At 36.1% G+C, this 21,170-nt stretch overlaps 1 protein-coding gene across 13 annotated transcripts in view; it reads left to right on the top strand.

Annotated features, from left to right (window-relative positions):
* The window catches only part of LOC129751837 (protein alan shepard), an 873,165-nt gene extending 860,343 nt beyond the window's left edge, over positions 1-12,822 (top strand). For all 13 annotated transcript variants that reach the window (XM_055747580.1, XM_055747579.1, XM_055747578.1 and 10 more), the window contains one exon: positions 1,717-12,822. In XM_055747580.1, coding sequence (XP_055603555.1) covers positions 1,717-1,857 — 141 coding nt within the window. In that variant the 3' untranslated portion in view covers positions 1,858-12,822. The remainder of the gene's footprint in view (positions 1-1,716) is intronic.
* The last annotated feature ends 8,348 nt before the right edge of the window (positions 12,823-21,170 follow it).

Genomic DNA, 21,170 nt, shown 5'->3' with positions numbered 1-21,170 from the left:
TCAGACGATACAAGTTAAGCTGTAGCTCTATTACTCAGTTGACTTCATCGAGTCGAATTTGCTGCTAGATTCCCCGACAGAAAACGCTCATCGTGCCTCGATGAATGGTGCTTATACTGCCCCAGTGGTGTTCTCATTATGCCCCTACAGTGACTGGTTTTCAGCTTTCGGCAAAAAATTTTAAATGCATTTTTAAACGTTTTTATCTACTTTTTCAAGTTTCATCCAATTAGGCATAAGACTTTTTGAGTGTCTGAACACGAAACAATTATGTAATTCACATATTACAGCTGTTCTCTATAGTTAATTAAGCGTTTTCCTTAAGGTGGCCATTACGTTTAGCACAACCATTAAAATGAGTAGCCATTATGGCCTTATCTCCCCTATCTGGATAAGTTAACAATATCTCGTTAAGATGGGTTTGTAAAAACAAATTTTGATATGGTCTCCTGATCGGGTAATCAGACCTTGAGTGTCAAGTTGACACTCCTCGCCTAAAACCGCATTATTTCTATTGTTCTCAACCGAATTTTACAAAATATATAGTTTTGCAAACCTTGAAAATCTTGTGATGTAACTCAAATATGTTTTTAGACATTATTCACCGAAAACACTTCAGTTTTTCGTTATTCAAAGTATAGGAAAAACAATCCGAAAAAACTTGTTCGGGAAAAAGACTTTTCAGATGGTGTTAGAATCTTTTTATTTTTTTAGGATCATGACAACAATCAATTTAAAAAAGTGGTTTAAAAACGTACTTTTAAATCAATAAACCGCCAAAATTGTTTGGTCACACAAGATAATTTTTGAAAAAAGCATTTGAAAGTTTTTGGCACATTTTTGCATTTTCAGATTGTCAAAATACCAAACACAGATTTTTTGACGAATTTTCAAAGGTTGTTTTTCGAACTTTATGTCAATTTGCAAATTTTTCTGATCTTCTTGCACTAAAATACAAATTTGCACTGAATTTTAAGTATATTAACGCACGATTTCCGCAATAAAACTACATTCACCAGGAAGACAATTTCATACCGTTTCTAGTAGTGTAATTACATAAGGGGAAACAAGAAAAATATATTGGTTTAAGCCATGAGTGTCAAATTGACACTCCAGGGACTGTAACGGGTAAAAATTTCTGGGGCGTATGAGGGTTAAGGGGGACCAAAGGAAATTGGAAAATCGATATTTTGATTTTGATGCCGAATTGTTTAAAAATGCATAAAACGTTGACATCTGGTGTTATCTCGAAAAAAAAAAATTGGCCAAAATTGACTTTCTAGGAACTATTTGATTTCGAAACCTCCAACAGTTTTCACCAGCATGCAATTTCATGGAATTTTCTTAAAAGGAAGATCCAACACAAACGAGACAAACTAGACGATTGTGTTGCTTGGAGAAATATAACAGACGTTTATCTGAAAATACTAAAATTGCAAGCCCTGGACAAAGTTCCGTCGAAATCGAAATTATTAAGCAATATTTTCACTGTTATTTGTCAATTTAAACCTCTGTTTAAACGGCCCAAACAGAAATCTTGTAGGTATACTAAAATAAAATCGAAATTTTTGTTACATTTTCACTTATGGTCACAGTCGTGGCTCCAGAGAGTTGTTTAGGAATAAAATACTACATACACTTTTATAAATCTTAACATCGCTATTTTTATCCAAAAAAAATATTTTAAAACAAAATTTTCTTTGTTTCAAATTGCAGTACATAAGTTCGACGTATCCATACTACGCGCCCACCCCGTCGATCATCCACACGATGCAGATGGGCGACTCGGAACAGGTGAGCACAGCGGCTTCCCCGGATGAGGCCTACACCACACAGTATCAGCACGCACCCAAGTAGACAGCTGCGGCTCCTTCGTTGGACTCCTTTGATTGGTCGACTCCGTATCCGAGACAGCCCAACAGATTCTAGTAGGTGATTCCTAGACCGATCGAGTCCGATGTTTCTAACAACTTCTTGATGTAGAAGGAGGAGGAGGTGTTTTCAAAAGAAAGAAAGATAAGAACAACTATCGCTGGGAAAGAAAATCAACCGTCAGTTAATCGAGAAGAAGAGGCCCAGTGATCGTGTCATTGCCGTTGGCATAGTTTCAGTAATTCGTCACAATGAGTGACGCCACGAGATCAACAAACACACACATTTTTACCGAAAATTTACCCGCGCAGCGACCTTCCTTAGCTAAGTGAGAGGATCTGATGAATGCTTTCTCTGCTAGTGTATTAGAGATAGAGATTCGCCAGAAATGCCTGAGCGATTTGCTAAAATCGTCTTTCTAGGGAGACACAAAGTTGTTAAGTGGCGAAGTTATTTTGATTATTTGCTTCAAAAAGAAGTGTGGTTGAAATGACATATGTATTTCTAACAACTAAAAGGGCCTCTCATCACGCCCAAACAGAACTACTAACTCGAACAGCAAGCATTAATAGAACGATACCTCATTTGAGACGAACAACATTGGTAATTTTTTAAACAAAATAATTAAACGTCAAGCTAAGGGTGAAGATTCAGTACGGTTGAGCTCGTTGAGAAATTAAAGACCAATAAAAAGAAAACACGAACAAGACAAAGATGAATTAGCTAAATCAGAACATTTTTCCAAAACAATAACAAATGAAAGAAAAACACATTCGACAAATTTTTAACGAAAATACCGCAAAACCGAAAAAATGGAATACACGTGCGTATGTGACGGGCTATTCGGCATTGATCCCGGTTTATTTTTTTTCTTATTTGGGATCGCCGTTTTTATAAGATAGAAATTTACAAGTATAAAATTAATTTATTTAGATGTTTTTGTTATGTTTCAAAATTTATTATTTTGCTTTGGGTATTAAAGGCAATGGTATATCGACGAGCAGACAATTTTTATCTACTTTTTAAAATTGTGGTTCCAGAGAAAACAATTTATATAACAGGAGAAAAAGGGCACACGATTATCATTGCCAACACAAAAAGTTAGGCTTCTCAATTTTAATTTTGTTTTTACTTTTTGCGTTGTTGTTTTTTTTTAATTTTTGGTTAAAATTATTTATTGTTTCGCTATCTCATCAACAGGGAATACAATGAAACTCGAAACCCAAGCGAGATGAACTGAAATGAAAAAAAAAAGAAAATAAAAATCCTATTACCTTCATATTTTGCGTTTTTAACTTTTTGTTCTCAACAAAAAACGATCACCGAGGACCTCTCTTGGGTGCCTCTTTAAAATTGTGGAAAACCAAATACATAAAACATTTACACAGATTATGTTCGCGAATCAGAGAGGGAAAAAACTTTCCCAAAACTTCCAAATAATTCCCAGCAGTTTTCTTCAAATCCCAGACTTGATCAAAAAGCCAGCGGAAGAGAAATGTAGGAGAGTTTTGAGAGCAACGGAAAACGAACGAGTGAATGTTGTGAGAAAAGAATGGCTAGTTGCTTTTAGGATAATTTTTAATTTATTTTCTTGTTAATTGTAAGGCTTTAAAAATAACAGAAAATTCTAGATTGATCATTTTTCTTTTCGTTCGGAACTGAGTACATTGTGCTGAGGACACAAAACTGATGAGAAAAAGGCCAGATGGGGAAAAGGAAAAGATGCAAAAGAATGCTAGCTCATAATTTTAGTTTTTAGTTCTTAGATAGACCGATTAATAAAATTAAAACTTAGCTAAACAATTTAAACAACAACAACACAGTTAAGTAGAAGAACTAAAGGAAGCAACAGAACTAAGCGGAAAGAAAACAAATTTGAGGAATGAATTCTGTGGAAAAAAACGAGCATAGACAACATCAAAAGCGTAGGAAGTTTTTTTTTAATTTTTGCAATTTCTCTTCTTTTCTTCTGAGTTAGTTGTACTTGTTTTAGTTTTAAGAACCAACTGATGATGCAACACAGCAAAGTGCTTGAAACGCAAAACTGGATAAGAAAAAAAAATTAGTTTAAAACACTGATAACAAAAAAAATTCTGAATGCTAGACCGGAGGAACGAATGTGATGTCTCAAAAAATCTAAAAAAGAAAAAGAACAACAGAAGGAGTTGAATGAGAGAAACAAATTGATGCTTTTGTTTATTTTTGTTATTAATATTATAATTTTTTTTTTGAAAGTGTGAATCTTATCAAGTAAGAGACAAATGAAATCTAAGAAATTAATTGAATAAACGTGATCCAGCCCCAGGGTTTTGTCCCCCAGCTGATGGAGAAGAAGGAAAGCAAAACACAAAACTTCTTTCAATTGGCTTCTTTATTCGAAATAAAATCTACATTAAGCATAGAAAGAAAAAGTCCAATCTTCGAAAATGTTGCTAAACATCTTTTTTAAAACACCGATGGTGGAAAAAAATTCAAAAGACAAAGGATGCTTCGAAATCACTACTCGAAAAATCTCAATCAAAAATTGTTAACTTAATAGAAAATGATGACAGCTTAGGTGTGAAAGATTTAAAATTCAACAAGATTATCAACTCACATAAACTGATAACTCGGACTCATATTTTAAATTCAGTTCAGTTCAGATTTTTGACTCAAAATCTGAACTCAGGATTCGAAAATTGGATTCGGAATCGGAATTAGAACTTGCAAATCGAACTCGGAAATTGAGCTCATTTTTTAGACTCGAAATACGGACTGGAAATTTTGATTCGAAATCCGGAGTCGAATTACGGATTCGAACCAAAATACGGAAACCCTCGATATTTCGACTCTTTTCGAAAGCCGACTTCAGATTCAATATTCGAACTCGGATGACGGGCTCGGAATTCGGAGTTGAAATACGGAGTTAGAAATCGAACTCGAAATTCGGAGTCAAATTACGAATTTGAATAAAGAATTTAAAATTCTAACTCGAATAACGACCTGGGTACTCAAAATTCTTACATGAAATGCGGACTCAGAATCAAGGCTCGTAATTGTAACTGAAGTTTGATCTTGAAAACAGGTATCGAAATTGGAACTCAAAGTTCGGTCTCAAAAATCGAATTCAGATTCGAAATTCTCATTTTAAATATTGCTTTGAAATTCTGACTTGAAATTCAAACTCGTAACTTGGATCTAAAATCCGAATTCAAAATTTGAAATCGAATTTCGGACTTAAAATTCAAAACCTGAATCCGAGCTCAAAATTCCGTCTCTGGAAAGAAATCTAGAAAAATAGGGATATTCGTTATTTCAACCCGGAATTTGGACTCGAAATTAGGATTCGAATTCGAAATTTAAAATCAAAAATCAGACTCTTAATATGGATTTAAAATTCGAACTCGAAACTCGGATTCGGAATTCAGTCTCGAACTCGAATTGTAGATTCGAAATTAACACTCGAATAACGGTTTCAAAACTGTTAAGACTAGGAATTTTTACTCGAAACTTTAACTCAAATTTCGGACTCTAAATTTAACGGGTCTAATTCGACCTCAAAGTTTTGATTTATGGGATGAATCATTCAATAGGATGAAAATCCCTGAAAGAAAAAATCGAAGTTTTGACACAGAAAAATCATTGCAGATAAAAATCGAAACTCAGATTAAGCGATAATAATATTACTGGTCTGGTGAATGATAATAGTTTCTTAAATCGTTTTGAAACAATTGAAAAAATGTAATATGAAATATTTAACGTGGTGTTGAATTTTTAAGGCTCGATTTCGAACAAAAGGTATTTTTTATGTTTTGATTTGATTTATTTATTACTTTAATTTATTTTTTATTTCAGTTAACCGATGTAAGCGCACAGACGTACACACTCACGTGAGGATTCCATTCGTTGGTTTTGTCGTAATCAACCAATAACAGGATTTGAAACAGTCACACATGGGATTCAGTGAAAGCATTATAAAATCGACCTGTGGCAATGAAAGATAAAAAAAAACATCAAAAATAACTTCCAAGGAAGCATAACATGAAAATTGTGCCTTTTCACAATTTTTCTGTCTCGTTTCACCCGAATAAGAAAATAAACCCAAATAAGAAAGTTGAAGATAGAACAAAATCTGACTAACAAACAGCTGAAAAGGATTGAACAGTTTCAATTGTAAAATATCAACAACAACATCAACAAAACAAGAAAGTAAAAGTGCTAAACGGTGTCAAAATCTTGAAATCTGAACAACTCAGAGAAACTGAAGCAAAACTACGCATTAAATAAAGAAGAAATACTACATAAAAGTTCAAGAATAAGAGATAACCCAAAGATAAACTACCAACTCAATTTTTCTACACACATATTTTTGAAAATCCCCTTTTGTCGAGCTGTTAAAATGAAAATAATGAGAAAAATAAGAAGAAGGCGAAATACGGAAGCAAAAGATACGTTGAAGAGAAGGCGAGTTTTCAGAATACTTCAAAACAAAAAAGGATCGCAAATACGACACATTGGTTATTCGAGGGAGCGTTAAAGGGAACTGAGACAAATATGATGCTTAAATGCACGTGTAAAATCTGTTATTTTCATAACTACTTGTCGAGTATCTAAGAAGGAGTACACACTAACAATACAAAAAAAAGCAAACGACATGTCTAAGCAAAACTGAATCAACAAACAAACATACAGAAACTTCAACTGCTAATGAAACAAAATCAGAGGAAATAAAATAAAACGGCCAAGCGAAGCCGAAGATGGTATATATTTTCGAATGCATAATTTCAGTGTCGAATCGTTAAATAAAAGCAAACAAACAAATAAATAATAAAAACCTTAAAAATGAACGGCGACATTAATCAATCGCAAAGAGACATAAAAATTGGGATTCAGAAAAAATCCAGTAAGACGAAACACAGATAACAACACCTCGATAGTCTTTTTTTTTTTAACGTAAATGGCACACGATCGAGTAATCGCGACCGAATACGCCGAGTGAAAATCACATGAAAAAGACAAATTTTAGCATCCCTGCAACAGTAGTAGATGACCCTCATGCTCCTCACACTTGTTTCACTTGTCCCACCCTTATGAATCACATTTTTCGAGGCCCAAATTGGCAGAAAGAATAAAAACTACTCACCTAAAATTTGAACTATCTCACGATCCTATAATTTTTAAACTATAACAACACCAACCGAGAAAAAATGTACGCTTTTGTCGACTGTTGCAGTACTTGTTTGAAGGGGGTACTAGAATCGCTTTTCCGAGGGATATTTGTTTCAAGTGGATCGAGAATTCCGATCAACTGGGCGAACGATGGCTTCAGTGTGTATAAAACCAAGTAATAATCAAGCGTTTTATCGATTATTTATTGCATATATACACAATATAGGACGACTATTATTTTAGAACATAAAAGATTTAACAAAAAAAAAACAATGGAAGAAGGAAAACCGCTATGTGATAGTATTTCCAAACTGTGATACGAAATATTACATTTTTGTTTGTTTATTATTCGATGAGGAAAAGGGAGGGAGAAATCATCAAATATTGTATAGCTTATTTATTGACGGGGTGAAAAACGTAACGGAAATTATTCATAAGGTGTACTAATCCACTATTACGCTCTAGTCCTACGAATCACACTCTCAAACTAATCTCGATTTTTTGCTATAGGCCCATTCATGGATGAACTTGATTGATATGACACACGTGTATGATAATATTTATTCCCAACTATCGAAAGCCGACTGGGGGAAACTTCTTTTTTCCCCAGAGGCCGAGTGTGTGTAACCGGGATTGTATCGCTCACAGCTCTCTCGATTTTTTCAGGGACATCGTAAAACGTAAGTATCGTAATATTCAAATTTTATATATCACACTTAAGGAATTTTAATACACACTGAGCCGTCTAGCCACAGGACTTGAATCTACTCAAGGGAAAAGTAAGCTATTCCCTTGAACTTAGTACTGCAGAGTCCAATGAAAAAGAAAATAACAAATCAAACATCTTCGCTGAGTACTTCATCTCCTCTCACGAAAAAAATAGGACAACAAATAAAAACCCCTTCGTTCGATCGCAGTGTTAAACGAGTATAATCGCCAAACCTTTAACTGACAAACTTATACTTTTGTCTTAATGTTGTTGATTTTACATTCTTACTTGAAACAAAGAAGAACCACTGCGAAATCTATCTAAAAAAAACCAATCCAAAAAATCAGCCACGCAGCAACTATTCACTAAAAAACCAAAAAGATATGAAAAGACAACATGAAAATCTTCCATCTTTGAAAACACTTAACGAGAACACTATTAAGGAATGTATACAATAAATAACTTTATTAAAGTAATTATAAACAAAAACGAAGAATTATGAGAGGAGGACTAAAACCAATGACTGAACATATTTTGCATCTTGCAAGCAAACATACAAACAAAAATCGCAAGCAAAGACGCAAATGAAAAAAAAAACATGAAGCTAACAGAACGTACTAATTGTTGAAAATTGTATAAAAACGCAAACAAGCTGTCTAATGGTACAGGAACACCGAAAAACTTACACACACTCACTCACTCACTCACACAGAGATCATCACAACAACAAAAGTTTTAAACCTATATTTTCTTATTTATCACAGCGCGGCTGAAGGAAAAAACATGACATTGTAAAACAAACAAATATAAATAATTGACGAACCCAATCACACTAGAGTAAAGGGTCCCATTCAGCAGATGGAGAGAGACGATTGATGTGACAGAAACCTAAGTCAGACTATTTTTACTTATACATTTAAACAACAAAACCAAAACAAATGAAAATAAACAAACGAGTACCCTGAGAGAAGTTATCAGATTAAAAAAAACGAAAACCAGGTGCAGTAGTGACACGAAAAGTTACGTTGAGAATAAATTCCAAACTAAACAAAGGAACCCGCGCCCTTAACACGGATAAATCGACTGCACTACTGTTATACGCCATCAAGTGGTTAGCAGAGGAGAATCCAACAAGCAAACTTAAATCTACATCAGCTGAAGAGAAGCGAAAAAAACAGAAATAATTCAAGTTTTGAAGATCACTCAAAGTGATTCTTTTACGCTAGAAATCTAAATATATGAAAGAAACAAACCCTTCATCAAAAATGATACCCTAACGAGGTAGAAAAAAAAGAAATCGAGCAAACTATATAGACAAATTTAATCAAAAAAAATCCACAAGGAAGCAAATATCTGAAAAGACGAACACGAAGAGACAAAGAAACTAGTAGAACAACAACAAACAAATAAAACAAAACTGAAAAAAACATACAGAAAGCAGAAGTAGCAAGGTTTCGCACGTGACTTTTTTGGATCCATTTACCTTTTAACCCAGCAGCCACGGAGAGAGTTACGAAACAAACAATTAAAATCGAACAAAAAAAACAAGCAAAACCAAAACAAAAAAAAAACAAACAAGAGTTGAAAAAATCCACTCTTTAAACTGTAGCGTTAAAAGAGAGGGAAAAAATCAAGGAACGGTGGGAGAGGATCAACATACAAAAAAAAACGGTAGACTTTGGCTGGTAAACGAAATGCGAACTAATCAAATCACAGACACACTCTTGAAAGCACAACTTCCTGGAGAATTGTTAAAAGTGTGTTGAACTTGAATGTAATCATTTTAATTTTAGAAGAACTTCAACTTTTTGGTTGTTAACTTTGAAAATCGGATCTTGAATATGTCGCTACCCCCTTTGGACGTACTCACCTGACAAACAAATTCCGTTCTCAATACGTTTCGACAAGGGATATAAACACGATATTCAAAATTGAAAACTAGCTAAGAATTCGAAATTTTTACCGGAGTCGTCTCAAGGCTTTCTTTATTACTGAAACCATTTGGGCGTTCCGTAATTGCACCCTCAAGGTCAATGTTTTGAGGAGGAATATAGACACAGTATTCAAAATTGGAAAACTAGCTTGAAATTTTTGCAAGTAAACCAATTTTAAATGAGAGCCCTGGAAATTGTCAACATATCGGATGTACTTAACTGGTACTACAGAAATCAGTGGATCTTATCTTATTGAGGTGATGCCCAAGCAACCAAATGTCACAAATTTAATTGAATGAAGGCTTTGAAAGTTACATATTGGCTGACAAAGAAAATCAATTGCCTATTTCCCTTAAGTGAACTTTTTGTATACATTAATGAACTTGAAAGTTGTAAAAGTGATTGACATGTACGTTGTATGTGACTTATTTTGACCAATTCCCATGAGTGAACTATATGTACTCATGAATGAACTTGAAAGCTGCAAAAGTGTTTATATGTACCTTGTATACAAAAAGTGCATTGAGGAGCTTTCAAAATCAAATCACCACATCGAGTTTGAGTTTCAGTTTGAACAACATCTAGGCGTGGTCTAGTGATAGCGTGTTCGATTCTCACCACGAAGGTCGGGGTTTGATCCCCAAACCGGGCAATTTTTTTTTTCAATAAGTAAATTGGTAATTGAGTGACCATTCTGATGCGATATATGTAGGAAAGAAGCAATTGAGCAATTTGTCGAGTTTGGAATCCGGTGCGTGGCATCATGGCGGCACCATGTACAGATCATAGTAAATAATCAAGAGAAGGTGATATGAACCGATGCCAAGGGTGCAGTTGAGATAGAGAAAGAGTTTATGCTCATTTTACGATTTTTTGGAAGCTGAATAAAAAGGGCCGCTAGAAGCTGAATAGAAGATCATTAAGACTTGTTTTGGAACTTTAAAGTATCAATAAAAACTTAAATTTTGAGCTGCATTGACCGGATTTCGTATCAATGATGGGGCTGAGTAAGCGTTTTTTGAAAAGGAAAAGACATACACCGTCTTAGCCGATTTAGGCTTTACAGACTGAATAAATGACTTGGACAACTTAAGATTAACATTTAACACCCAGTACCGGGATGGGAATCGAACCCATGCCATCAGTGGACCAGCGATTACCGTCTTACCTCGCTAACCACTCGACCACCGAGACGTACTGTTTTATGGGACTTTCGGTTGCTTGGGTGGTCACTCCAATGTGGAATAGACAATCGTTTTAAACTTTTGTTCAGGCCACTCATCTTATTATCTGACGTTCACTAGAGTAGTAAAAGAGGGCTAAGATTTGTATTCTAAACATCAATAACCACCCCACCAATATGGGTAGAAACAGTTTTTGACTGGCTAAAGTGCTAGCCGTGGGTAATTTGAGAAAAAAATGGCATGAAAAAAGGGAACAAATTAAGCGGGCCTACCTTTAAAAAAATCTTCCCTAATCGTCTTTTCACAGTTGTTGTTGATACGGTGTGAAACAAACACTATTTGAAAATTTGTCCGAATTCGTTCTTGGCAGGAAACTCCCTCGACAACCCAATTCAAACCTCCACATGCAATTTACCAGAGCCGTTGGCTCACCTAAACGTTCCTACTAAAGAGTGTCCAGCATGGAATTGCCACACACAAAATTGATTCGCAAAATTCGAGATTTTCATCCGATTGCCATCAAATTTTCAGGGATTGAAAAATAACTATAAACTTCATTTTACCATTCTACTCGTATTTTATTCACAGTCTATACGCAAATTCCCACACCTTGGCCAATTAACCCCGGCCATAAGATTCTGCACAACCTGTGAATCAACCGAAGGTGCTGCTTCATAATCGCCCAGTACTTCTCGATGGCCGGAGCTCCGGAGTGTTGGGAGGGTTGAACATTTTCGGCACGAAATTGACCTTATTGTCCACATACTTCAGCACGTCCTTGGAGTAGTGGCATGAGGTCAAATCCGACCAGAAGATTGTTGGGACGTTGTGGGCCTTCAGGAGAGGAAACAACCGCTTCTGGAGGCACTCTTTCATGTACACCTGTCCGTTTATCGTGTCCTGGATCACGAAAGGTGCACTCCGCTTCCCGCACATGCGATGGCTTGCTAAACCAGGAATTTATTCGCAAATTTGAATATCTTCTGAGTGCGGACATGCTCCGGAACGCTGAACTTATCCTTGGCCGTGAAAAACAGGTTGCCGGAGATCTATTTGAAGTCGGCCTTCACATCTGTTTCGTCGTCCATGATGCAGCATTCAACTTTCGACAGCATGTTGAGGTACAACTTCGTGACACGGATTTTGCGAACTTGTTCTGCTTCTCGTCGCGATTAGAGGCCTTCTGTACCTTGAACATTCGAAGCTAAGCCAGTTTTGGCCTTCTGGACAAAAAACTACTTTAAAACTTGCAGGATGTAAACAATGCATTGTGAACTAAATTCATCCAAACTTTCATTAAATTCTACCCAACGGTTAGAAAGTTAGAGAAATTTCATAGTGTGACAATTTCATTGTGGACGGACACCCTTTAAGCACGATCGACTCTAACTTTTTTCACTTCAACGCGAGATTATTTGCGGATTGTGGAAAACGACACTTCCGGACCTATTTATGTACTTTCCTGTGGGTTCTCTTCCGATCCCTCCTTTCGACCCAAGCATGTTCTTCAGGTGCATTTTCTCCTTCGACTTACCAGAGTTTTCCTCGTTAGTAGTCACCTGGTTTGACTAGAGAGGCCTTTCTCGGTCACCGAAAGGACTAACCATTTTGATTGCTCCTTGAAGAAAAGGATAGAAACTGATAGTGACACTCTCGTGGTAAAAGAATATCACCATAAAAACAACAAGGGGATCAGGATCAGGGTTGTTTCTCGTCTCGTTTTTAAGTATTTTTAGCAGACAAATATTATTGGTATACTTATCTGTATGTTGCCTTCAGTGGAGGGCTCTGGACAACTGACCTCAACGATAGGTGGATACTGGAGAGGTTCGTTTCCCTAGTGATTGAAATAAACATCAATGATGTTTAGCTTGAGTCAGGCTGCTTGACTCTCATAAAAACTTTTTCAAATGTTCGGGGCAGAGTCATACTCTAAGATCGAAAAAGATTGATGTTTATGTTAAATAAATTAAAATTTTTTTTAGAAGTATTATTCACACTGAAGAATTTTCAATACAATTTAACATAAAGATGGCACAAGCTATAACAAGATAAAAACTTTTTTTTCAAATCGCATTTCGTTCCAACATACAGTTCCGCACCAGCCGAGGGTTTTTACTTTTCCACCAAAACCTCTCGTAGATTGTCTTGTTCGAATGAATTCGTTTTCAACCAGTTGATAAGTTAAGATATTGCAAAATAGTAGATGAAATGAACAAATAACGTAGGCAAAAAAAATGAAACAAAAAAAAGTAGCAGCAGTAGAATAGAACACGGTGGAATATAACGAAGAAGAAGAAGAAGAACACAGAGGATTACGTAGCTGAAATGAAAAGTAGCTTTAGGCTTAAGGCAAAACATTAGCTTCTAAGGATGAATAAGGAAGGAAGAAAGAAAAATGAAATCAACAAGAAAAACCACACACACACACTCTCTAAATATAAGTGAAAGAAGAAACACGAGGGAGAAAGCATTAGGAATAAACAAAATGAAAAGATTTTTGATAGTTTGTAAGAAAATATTTAGGATAAAAAATTGTTTAGAATAGCTGAGCTAAATGCAACTGAAGCAAGAAAAACAAAATGAAGAGACATCCGACATATGATTGTGTTCTGTGCTTTTTAGTGATGCCTATGTTTCTTGTGAATATAACATGAGACCCATCTTTAGTGAAACGAAACCAGGATAAAACCGAAGAAAAACAACACAGATTCCTATTGATCCACTCGTTGCAACCAGTTTTTTTTGGAAACGAGCCTCGAACGTTCGCTGAAAGCCAACGCAAAAAAAACACGGGCGCACAGGTTCATAGCAACAATCTTCCATTTTCGACTTTACACCTTTAAATGAATACGCAAATTCAACTATTCCTACTCAATGTAGTCTAATTTCAATTTGTTTTGCACCCACACCAACACATTTTTCTCACATAGCTGAATAAGTTTTCGGAAAACGACAACCAAAATTGAATATCGCGAAAGGGGCTTCCACCTTCGTTTCGTTCCTAGTTTTGTGTCGAATTACCCTATCGAGTTTACCTCTTGACGATGCACAAAGAAGATATGAGAAAAAACAACCAGAAAAACTTAAAAGAAAACTATACTACTACTAACAGAAGATGGAAAAATGGAAAAATCCTTCGAATAAAGGGCCGAAAGCTGATCTGGTCAAATCAGGAAAAGCAAAGTATTACATTCTTCGAAAACTTAAAAGCTGTTAGTTTCCTACTTACGGTTAATAGATTTGTTTCATTAGATTTGTTTCGTCTTATTGATAATGATTAATAGTTTAAATTTTGATCGCGATTTACTGAGAACTTGAAGAAAAATAAAACACCTAAATACTACGTTTAAAAACGACTTCTACCAAAATGAATGGAAAAAAAGTCGCTGTGTAGCGAAAAGAGCGAAGAAGTCGTATTGATTTTTAGTAATAATGATGTTAAATGAACTTAGAATTAAAAAAAAACAAAAAAATGATGAGAAACTAGATGAAAACAAGATTTTTTAGGAGTAAGCGCTGAAAACCAAAACATAAAAATCTAAAAAAAAAATGATCGTAAAAGAAAGGAGCAAACCCAAATAAACCTAGCAGGAAGTGTATAGGATCAATGGGCAAAGAAACCCTAGCGAATGAATAAAGAAAAAAAAATGCTGAAAATGTTAATAAAATTTCAAGAAAACAAGGATACGCCAAACTAAAGGCCGACGTCGAAAAATAATGCAGAGGAAAAAATGAAGTAGTTTTAAGTGACTAAAAGAAAACACAGAACACACACACAGAGAACAAGAGCAAAACAAACTCTTCTAGCTGTAAGTGGAAAAAACAAATGAAAAAGAAAAAAATAGGATTTAAGTGAAACAAAATTGAATGAAACTGCAAGAGAAATAAAAAGCGATGAAAAACTAAATCAACTCGTTTTTATTCCTGGTTAGGGACCGAAATATGTATCTATAAACTTCTTTTTATTTCAAGTTTTTGGACAACCAGTATCTTCCGTGGGCGTGATTGAGTGCTCATTTATATCACTTTGATATAAATGGGTATACCTTGACGTATAGCAACATTAAATATAGAATAGTGAGAGTATCACAGTTCAGTGTTGCTATAGGCATCAACGGATCACTTCCGACCATAAGTGAAACGGAACCCCTAGATGTCGGTCCCACGGCTTTTAACTAAAGCTCAATCACATGGTCAATCTGGTCCGATCAGAAATGATTGTTTGACCTTTTATTGTCATTTTAATGTTATTTTCTATTTTTCTTAATGTTCTTTTCTATTTTTCAGATCATTCGGAGGTGGAGTTTTTTTTTTCTCTCTCTTCAGATATATTCAAATAGTTGGAAAGTTAGAAAGGAGTAGGTTAACATATTCAAATACCATATTCCTCCCCAATGCTCCAGTGGATGTGTATTTGCGGTTTATGAATTACGATGGCTTATTCTTAAATCTAGCTTTTTTCAATCACTGGGGGCTAATTGGATGGAAATGATATTTTGTGGTTTAAGGTTTGTGAAACGGATCTGTCACCTGAGTTGTTTTGATAGTATTATAGTTTAAAGCAAACAGTTTTGGCAATTTTTAAATCTCATTCAAAAGTAGGCATTCAACTATGTGAGGCAGGTAGTGTAGGGCAATGCTCAAACGGTAAGATAGGCTATTATATCCATATTTTGGTGAATTCGCATGATTGTGATGATGTTGTGATAGGAATAAGGTAGCTTACTTCTACTATTAATTTGAGCTAGAATTTTTATTAGTTTGAAATAGGCTTGCTTCAAAAAGCAAACAGGCTCTCACATCCATATTTTGGTAAAATAGTATGGTTCTATGATATGACAGGAACAATGTAGCTTACTTCTACTATTAATTTGATCTCGGTTTATTATGAGTTTAAGCCAGGCTTCTTCTTAGATATTGATAGATGATATGAACTAAAACTCTTTTTTCTCTCTTTTTTTTTTTCTTTTCTTTTTTTCTGTTTTCTTATCATGTATCGTGGAATGTACTACCGAGAAATCATTTGGTCCAATGATGACGTTGAGCGAACCTTCAAGCCAGCCCCTAACATCATGGGACCCAGACGTTGGCTTTCGCATGACATGGTTGCCAGCCCAAGGATCTAACCATAAATCAACTGCTGAAGATGGTGTCCTGTAACTTGGTGAGATCCTTCCTTTTTATTTTTAATATTTTCAATGCGCTTATAAACCGTAGTATGTAGATGCTTGGGGAGTATGTAGAGGCCAGTCTCGAACCCACCCTTGTCCTTCCTCCAACTGGTATCGGGAGGGGTTGGTTTATTATCTTGAACTGCATTTTATCCATATTCCATGGATATAATGAAGTGCTTGATGGTTTAACTAACGTCTCAAGATCGCTTACTATTCTACGCTGCCTTCTCTAAACTTTAAATTTTCTTCTCCAAACTATTCTAATTTTCATTTCCAGCGTCAGCTCCCCGAGCTATTTAAACGCCATAAAAAAAAAAAAAAAAAAAAAAAAAAGTTTTTGGACAACCAGTATCTTTTGATGTCACTTCCTTTCATTCGCCCAGCAATGTTCCGAAAATCAATCATTTTCACTGAGCCATGCTTGACTACATTCAGAGCCAAAAAATCAAAGCAGTCCATTTTTCCTCCTCCAACGAAATCATATAAACAATCATGCATGACAACGACGCTTCTCTATTTGAAACACTTTTGCAAAACTTGATGTGGTAAAGAAAGACGCAGATCATCAGTATCGAACGTCTCGATGATGATTTCCTTCCTTGATGACTTTCAACCTTCTAGGATCATAACTGATATGTAGGTAGGCCTATCAGTTTTGAGCTATCTGTGGAGGCTTTTTTAGATAATTTTTTATTTTTCGCTTTGCGTAGAAGGACAAAATCATGCCTATGTAACCGCAATGAACTGTCCAGCATGTGCTACGGCTTTTTTTAAACATGTGGTCCTGGTATTGCTTCAGATTTTCCCTTCTGAAACATTCATGATCGTCTATCAAAAACGAACATCATAAACAATGATGCGAGGATAGACGTTCGTGAATGGTTGAGGGAGCGACGCTCAAAATGTATCAACAAGCTTGTCGATCACCGTCGATTAGCCACGTGACGAATAGCAACGGTAGCCTTCGATGGGGCATGTTATATTTTCTTGTATCAAGTTAATGTTGATGTTCGACAAATATTCAATGAATACTTTTAACACGTGCATATCACTCGGAGGTATAAGTATTCTATTTAGAAACGAATCCTGATTGCTTTTCTCGAGCGATTTTCCGAACATTGTCGCCCAGAGACATAAATCACAACAACTTTCCCAAATTTGGTTCTATTTCGGACAAAAACAAAAAAAAAACATTTAAAATATAGAACTTGGATAACAAAAGCTACTCTAAACCGAAACCTTAAATAAGCAAATTAAACCTTTCAAATTCTTCTGATTTTGGAATTCCTGATCCTGCAACGTTAAAAAGAGAACATTGAGAAATATTTTTAAAATTGTAAAGACAAAAGCCGTATATTCAAAATCATAATATTTTAGGTCATTCAAATACCGCCAATTTGTAGCAAGATATGTGAGTAACATGACAAATGTTCAGTATTTTTGGATTATTCAAAGTTTTTTATTTTTAGCGGAAAACGCAAAAAAAAGTTTTTTCTACCAACTTTAAACTGCATTTTTAAAAGAGTTATTTATAGGGGCGTATTTTTTTCACTCTTCAAAAAAAAAAATATTGCTGATTCGTGCGCTTTTGATTTGTGCACTTTGCGTTTAAGCAAGTTGTTGTTATGCATATTGCCTTCTGTCCGGGAGTTCTTTGCATACTCAAAGGCGCTACCTTTGAACGAAAAATCTAGATTGAAATCTTGAATGTACTCGTTGTTCCAGTGTTCCGAAAATAAATCAAAACAAACACTCAGGATGCGTTTCCTGTTGGAAACATTCTGATTGTATAATGGGATAGCGCCTCTCGCAACTGCTTCGCCTGGCTGGTATGCAATCTCGATCAGCGCTCCTATCCTCTATGCAAACCGAGTCGCATCATTCAGAATCATCGGTTTAGCAAACATCGCATATCGGAGATGAGTGAGATACAAACTGATCCATTCTGAATGTAGCTCACTCAATATCTGTATGAATTAAATGAAATTCTAAATTATTTTTTGCAGGACAAGAAAAATCAAACAGTTGTGCGGGACACCATAAATTCTCAGTAGTTTTAACGTGACGGACGATAGTTTAGTAAGAGAACTTGTCAAAATTGAAAAACACGGCGAAAGTGAACATCTTTCGCTCACATACAAACATAACTTCAATTTGATTTTGATCATACTGATGTTAAAAAACGTTATAACAACAAATAAATTTATTAATTTGCTTTGTATCAAATCAAACAAAATGCGCTAATGATCGGCTTCATGTATCACTCACTCACTACCTGATACATTCACTCCTGATCGAAGACCAACATGATTCGCCATATGCATTGCTAATTGGTGAGATTCCAATTTGATGATGGTGCTGCACTGTTTTGACAGCAAGCATCGTGCGAGGTGATCTGTATTTAAGCGATGAATTGAACAATAGATGATCGGGTAGGTCCAGTAGCGAAACCCGACCGCTGTACGTTCAGGTGCGAAGTGCAATCAGAAACATTCATTGAAAATGAGTGATTTTCGGAACACTGCGTTGTTTCTTCCATAGGCCGATGACATAGTGAGTGCGATGCGATGCGAATTGGCGGAAAATTTACGGACGCAGCCTACGCGAACTCGAGCGGCGGAACAAATTGATATTGCGGTTACTGGGAAAATTTCTAATCGAGCGACGGTAGCCTTCCGTGCGGTAGGCTAGCCGGAGCAGTAAACACAGTTAAAAAATTCACTCTTACTCACTAATTTCATTGAAAAGTTAAGAAGTAAATTCTTGAATCAATCTTCAAATCATTATCACAGAGAACAGACGTACAAGCTAGCCCACGAAACTTGTGTAAAAATCCCAACACCCTTTTTGAACTAATTTTTGTTTTTTGGCTACGATTACGCCTTTTCGAAAACTGGGCACTTAAAAGTTGATTTGTAACTCTTGAACGGCGCAATAGATGACACTGTTTGCAGTCAGTTTCTAACGTATTTTTTTGGTGATAGCATTTGAAATTTTACACACTTTTTTGACGGTTTTTTGTTCGAGCTTGTACGTCTGTTTTCTGTGTCATTATTTTGCAAGAGAGGACAAAACATGAAGTCATCGGAATGAAATCACAGAGAACAGACATACAAGCTAGCCCATGTGTAAAATTTCCAACGATTGTTTTTATAACAATTTTTTTGTTTTTTGGCTGGGCCTTTTCGAAAACTGGCCACTTGAAAATTTGATTTGTAACTTTTGAACGGCGCAATAGATGGCACTATTTCAAGTCAATTTCTAACGTATTTTTTGAATGTCAGCATTTGAAATTTTACACACTTTTTGGAAGATTTTTTGTTCGAGCTTGTACGTCTGTTCTCTGTGATGAAATATTATTATTCTTAGTATTCATTGAGATTGAATTAATTACGAGCGTTCAAATCCCAGACAAAACAAAAAATATTGAACACTATTGAAAACACATTTTTCCATAGCCTGAGAATTAACGAATTTGGCATGACGAAGATTTTTGATGCGATAAATGCGTCTTTGATACTTTATATGCTGGTCGAATTCAATTATGCTGTCGTTAAAATGTAACAAATCGTATATGAGAAGTTAAAAAAAGGAGTTGTGTACGGATAATGATCTATTATAGGAAATAATACCATTCGCATCGCAAAAAATCGCGAAGCAGGAAGGATTGGGTTGATGATTAATACGTCCAAGACGAAGTACATGCTGGCCTGCGGATCCGAGACCGACCGAACCCGCTTGTCCAGTAATAACAAGGTCATGATCGACGGCGACGAGCTGGAGATAGTCGAAGACTTTGTCTATCTCGGCTCACTGGTGACCGCAGACAATGACACCAGCCGTGAGATCCGGAGGCGAATTATCAGCGGAAGTCGTGCCTACTATGGACTCCACAAGCAACTGCGGTCGAGAAGACTTTGCCCTCGTACGAAGTGTAACCTGTATATGACGCTTATTAGACCGGTTGTTCTCTACGGGCACGAGACATGGATATTGCTCGAGGAGGACCTGCGTACACTCGGAGTATTCGAGCGACGAGTGTTAAGAACCATCTTTGGCGGCGTACAGGAGAACGGAGTGTGGAGGCGAAGGATGAACCACGAGCTCGCGCGGCTCTACGGTGAACCCAGTATCCAGAAGGTGGTGAAAGCTGGCCGGATACGCTGGGCTGGACATGTTGCGAGAATGCCGGACGACTGTCCTGCAAAACAGGTGTTCGCTACGAATCCGGTAGGAACAAGACGAGCGGGGGCGCAACGAGCGAGGTGGTTAGACCAAGTGGAGCGTGATCTGGCGAACGTAGGGTGCCCGAGAAATTGGAGAACGGTTGCTATGAACCGAGTGAATTTTAGGAATTATGTTCGTCAAGTTATGTCGTGAGACGGAATACTATGTAAATAAATAAATAAATCGCAAAAAATTGGACTGCACACTCATAACTGCGAAACTTGTGCGATCTGTCAAATCAGTATAAAATCTGTCGGTTTTCTACACGCTAACCGCTTTTCAGTTAAACTTTATACGGATAACTCCGACTGCAAAACATAGCACGAAATCCAACATTCAATGAATGATCGCTACCGTGTCGTCGAACTCTAAACTTATTTAAACAACTACAGCTTTTTTTTTTCGTGAATTTGTCCACTGATTGATCCCATCGCAAACAGTTTTTTTTTTATTATTCATTTTTCCGTGATTTTGACCGCTGATTGACCAAGCTCAAGGCAAACACAATTTTTTATTTTATAAACAATAGATAATCCGATAATAATATTTGGTATACATGTTTGTTTGACAACTTTTTGTTAAATCATCTTTAAATGTTTTCCGCTTGTTCATCCGATTTAATTTCAGTCGATAAATAATCCTTATGTAGAACAATGCTCATTTTTTTCTTGAATACTGTAATTTTTTTTTACAGTGGTACCCTACGGGAGCCCAAATCAGCTATCGCAGAAATAGAAAAAAAGAGTGGATCAGCAATATCTGCTTCGCCGCGTTGAGTATGTGGCCGATGACATAGTGAGTGCGATGCGATGCGAATTGGCGGAAAATTTACGGACGCAGCCTATGCGAACTCGAGCGGCGGAACAAATTGACATCTGCTTCGCCGCGTTGAGTATGTCAGGTTTAAGCGATTCACATA

Source organism: Uranotaenia lowii, chromosome 3 (assembly GCF_029784155.1).
Source record: "Uranotaenia lowii strain MFRU-FL chromosome 3, ASM2978415v1, whole genome shotgun sequence".
Taxonomy (NCBI): Eukaryota; Metazoa; Arthropoda; class Insecta; order Diptera; family Culicidae; genus Uranotaenia; species Uranotaenia lowii.
Note: the sequence above shows the minus strand (reverse complement) of the source record. Positions and strands in the feature narration are given on the sequence as shown.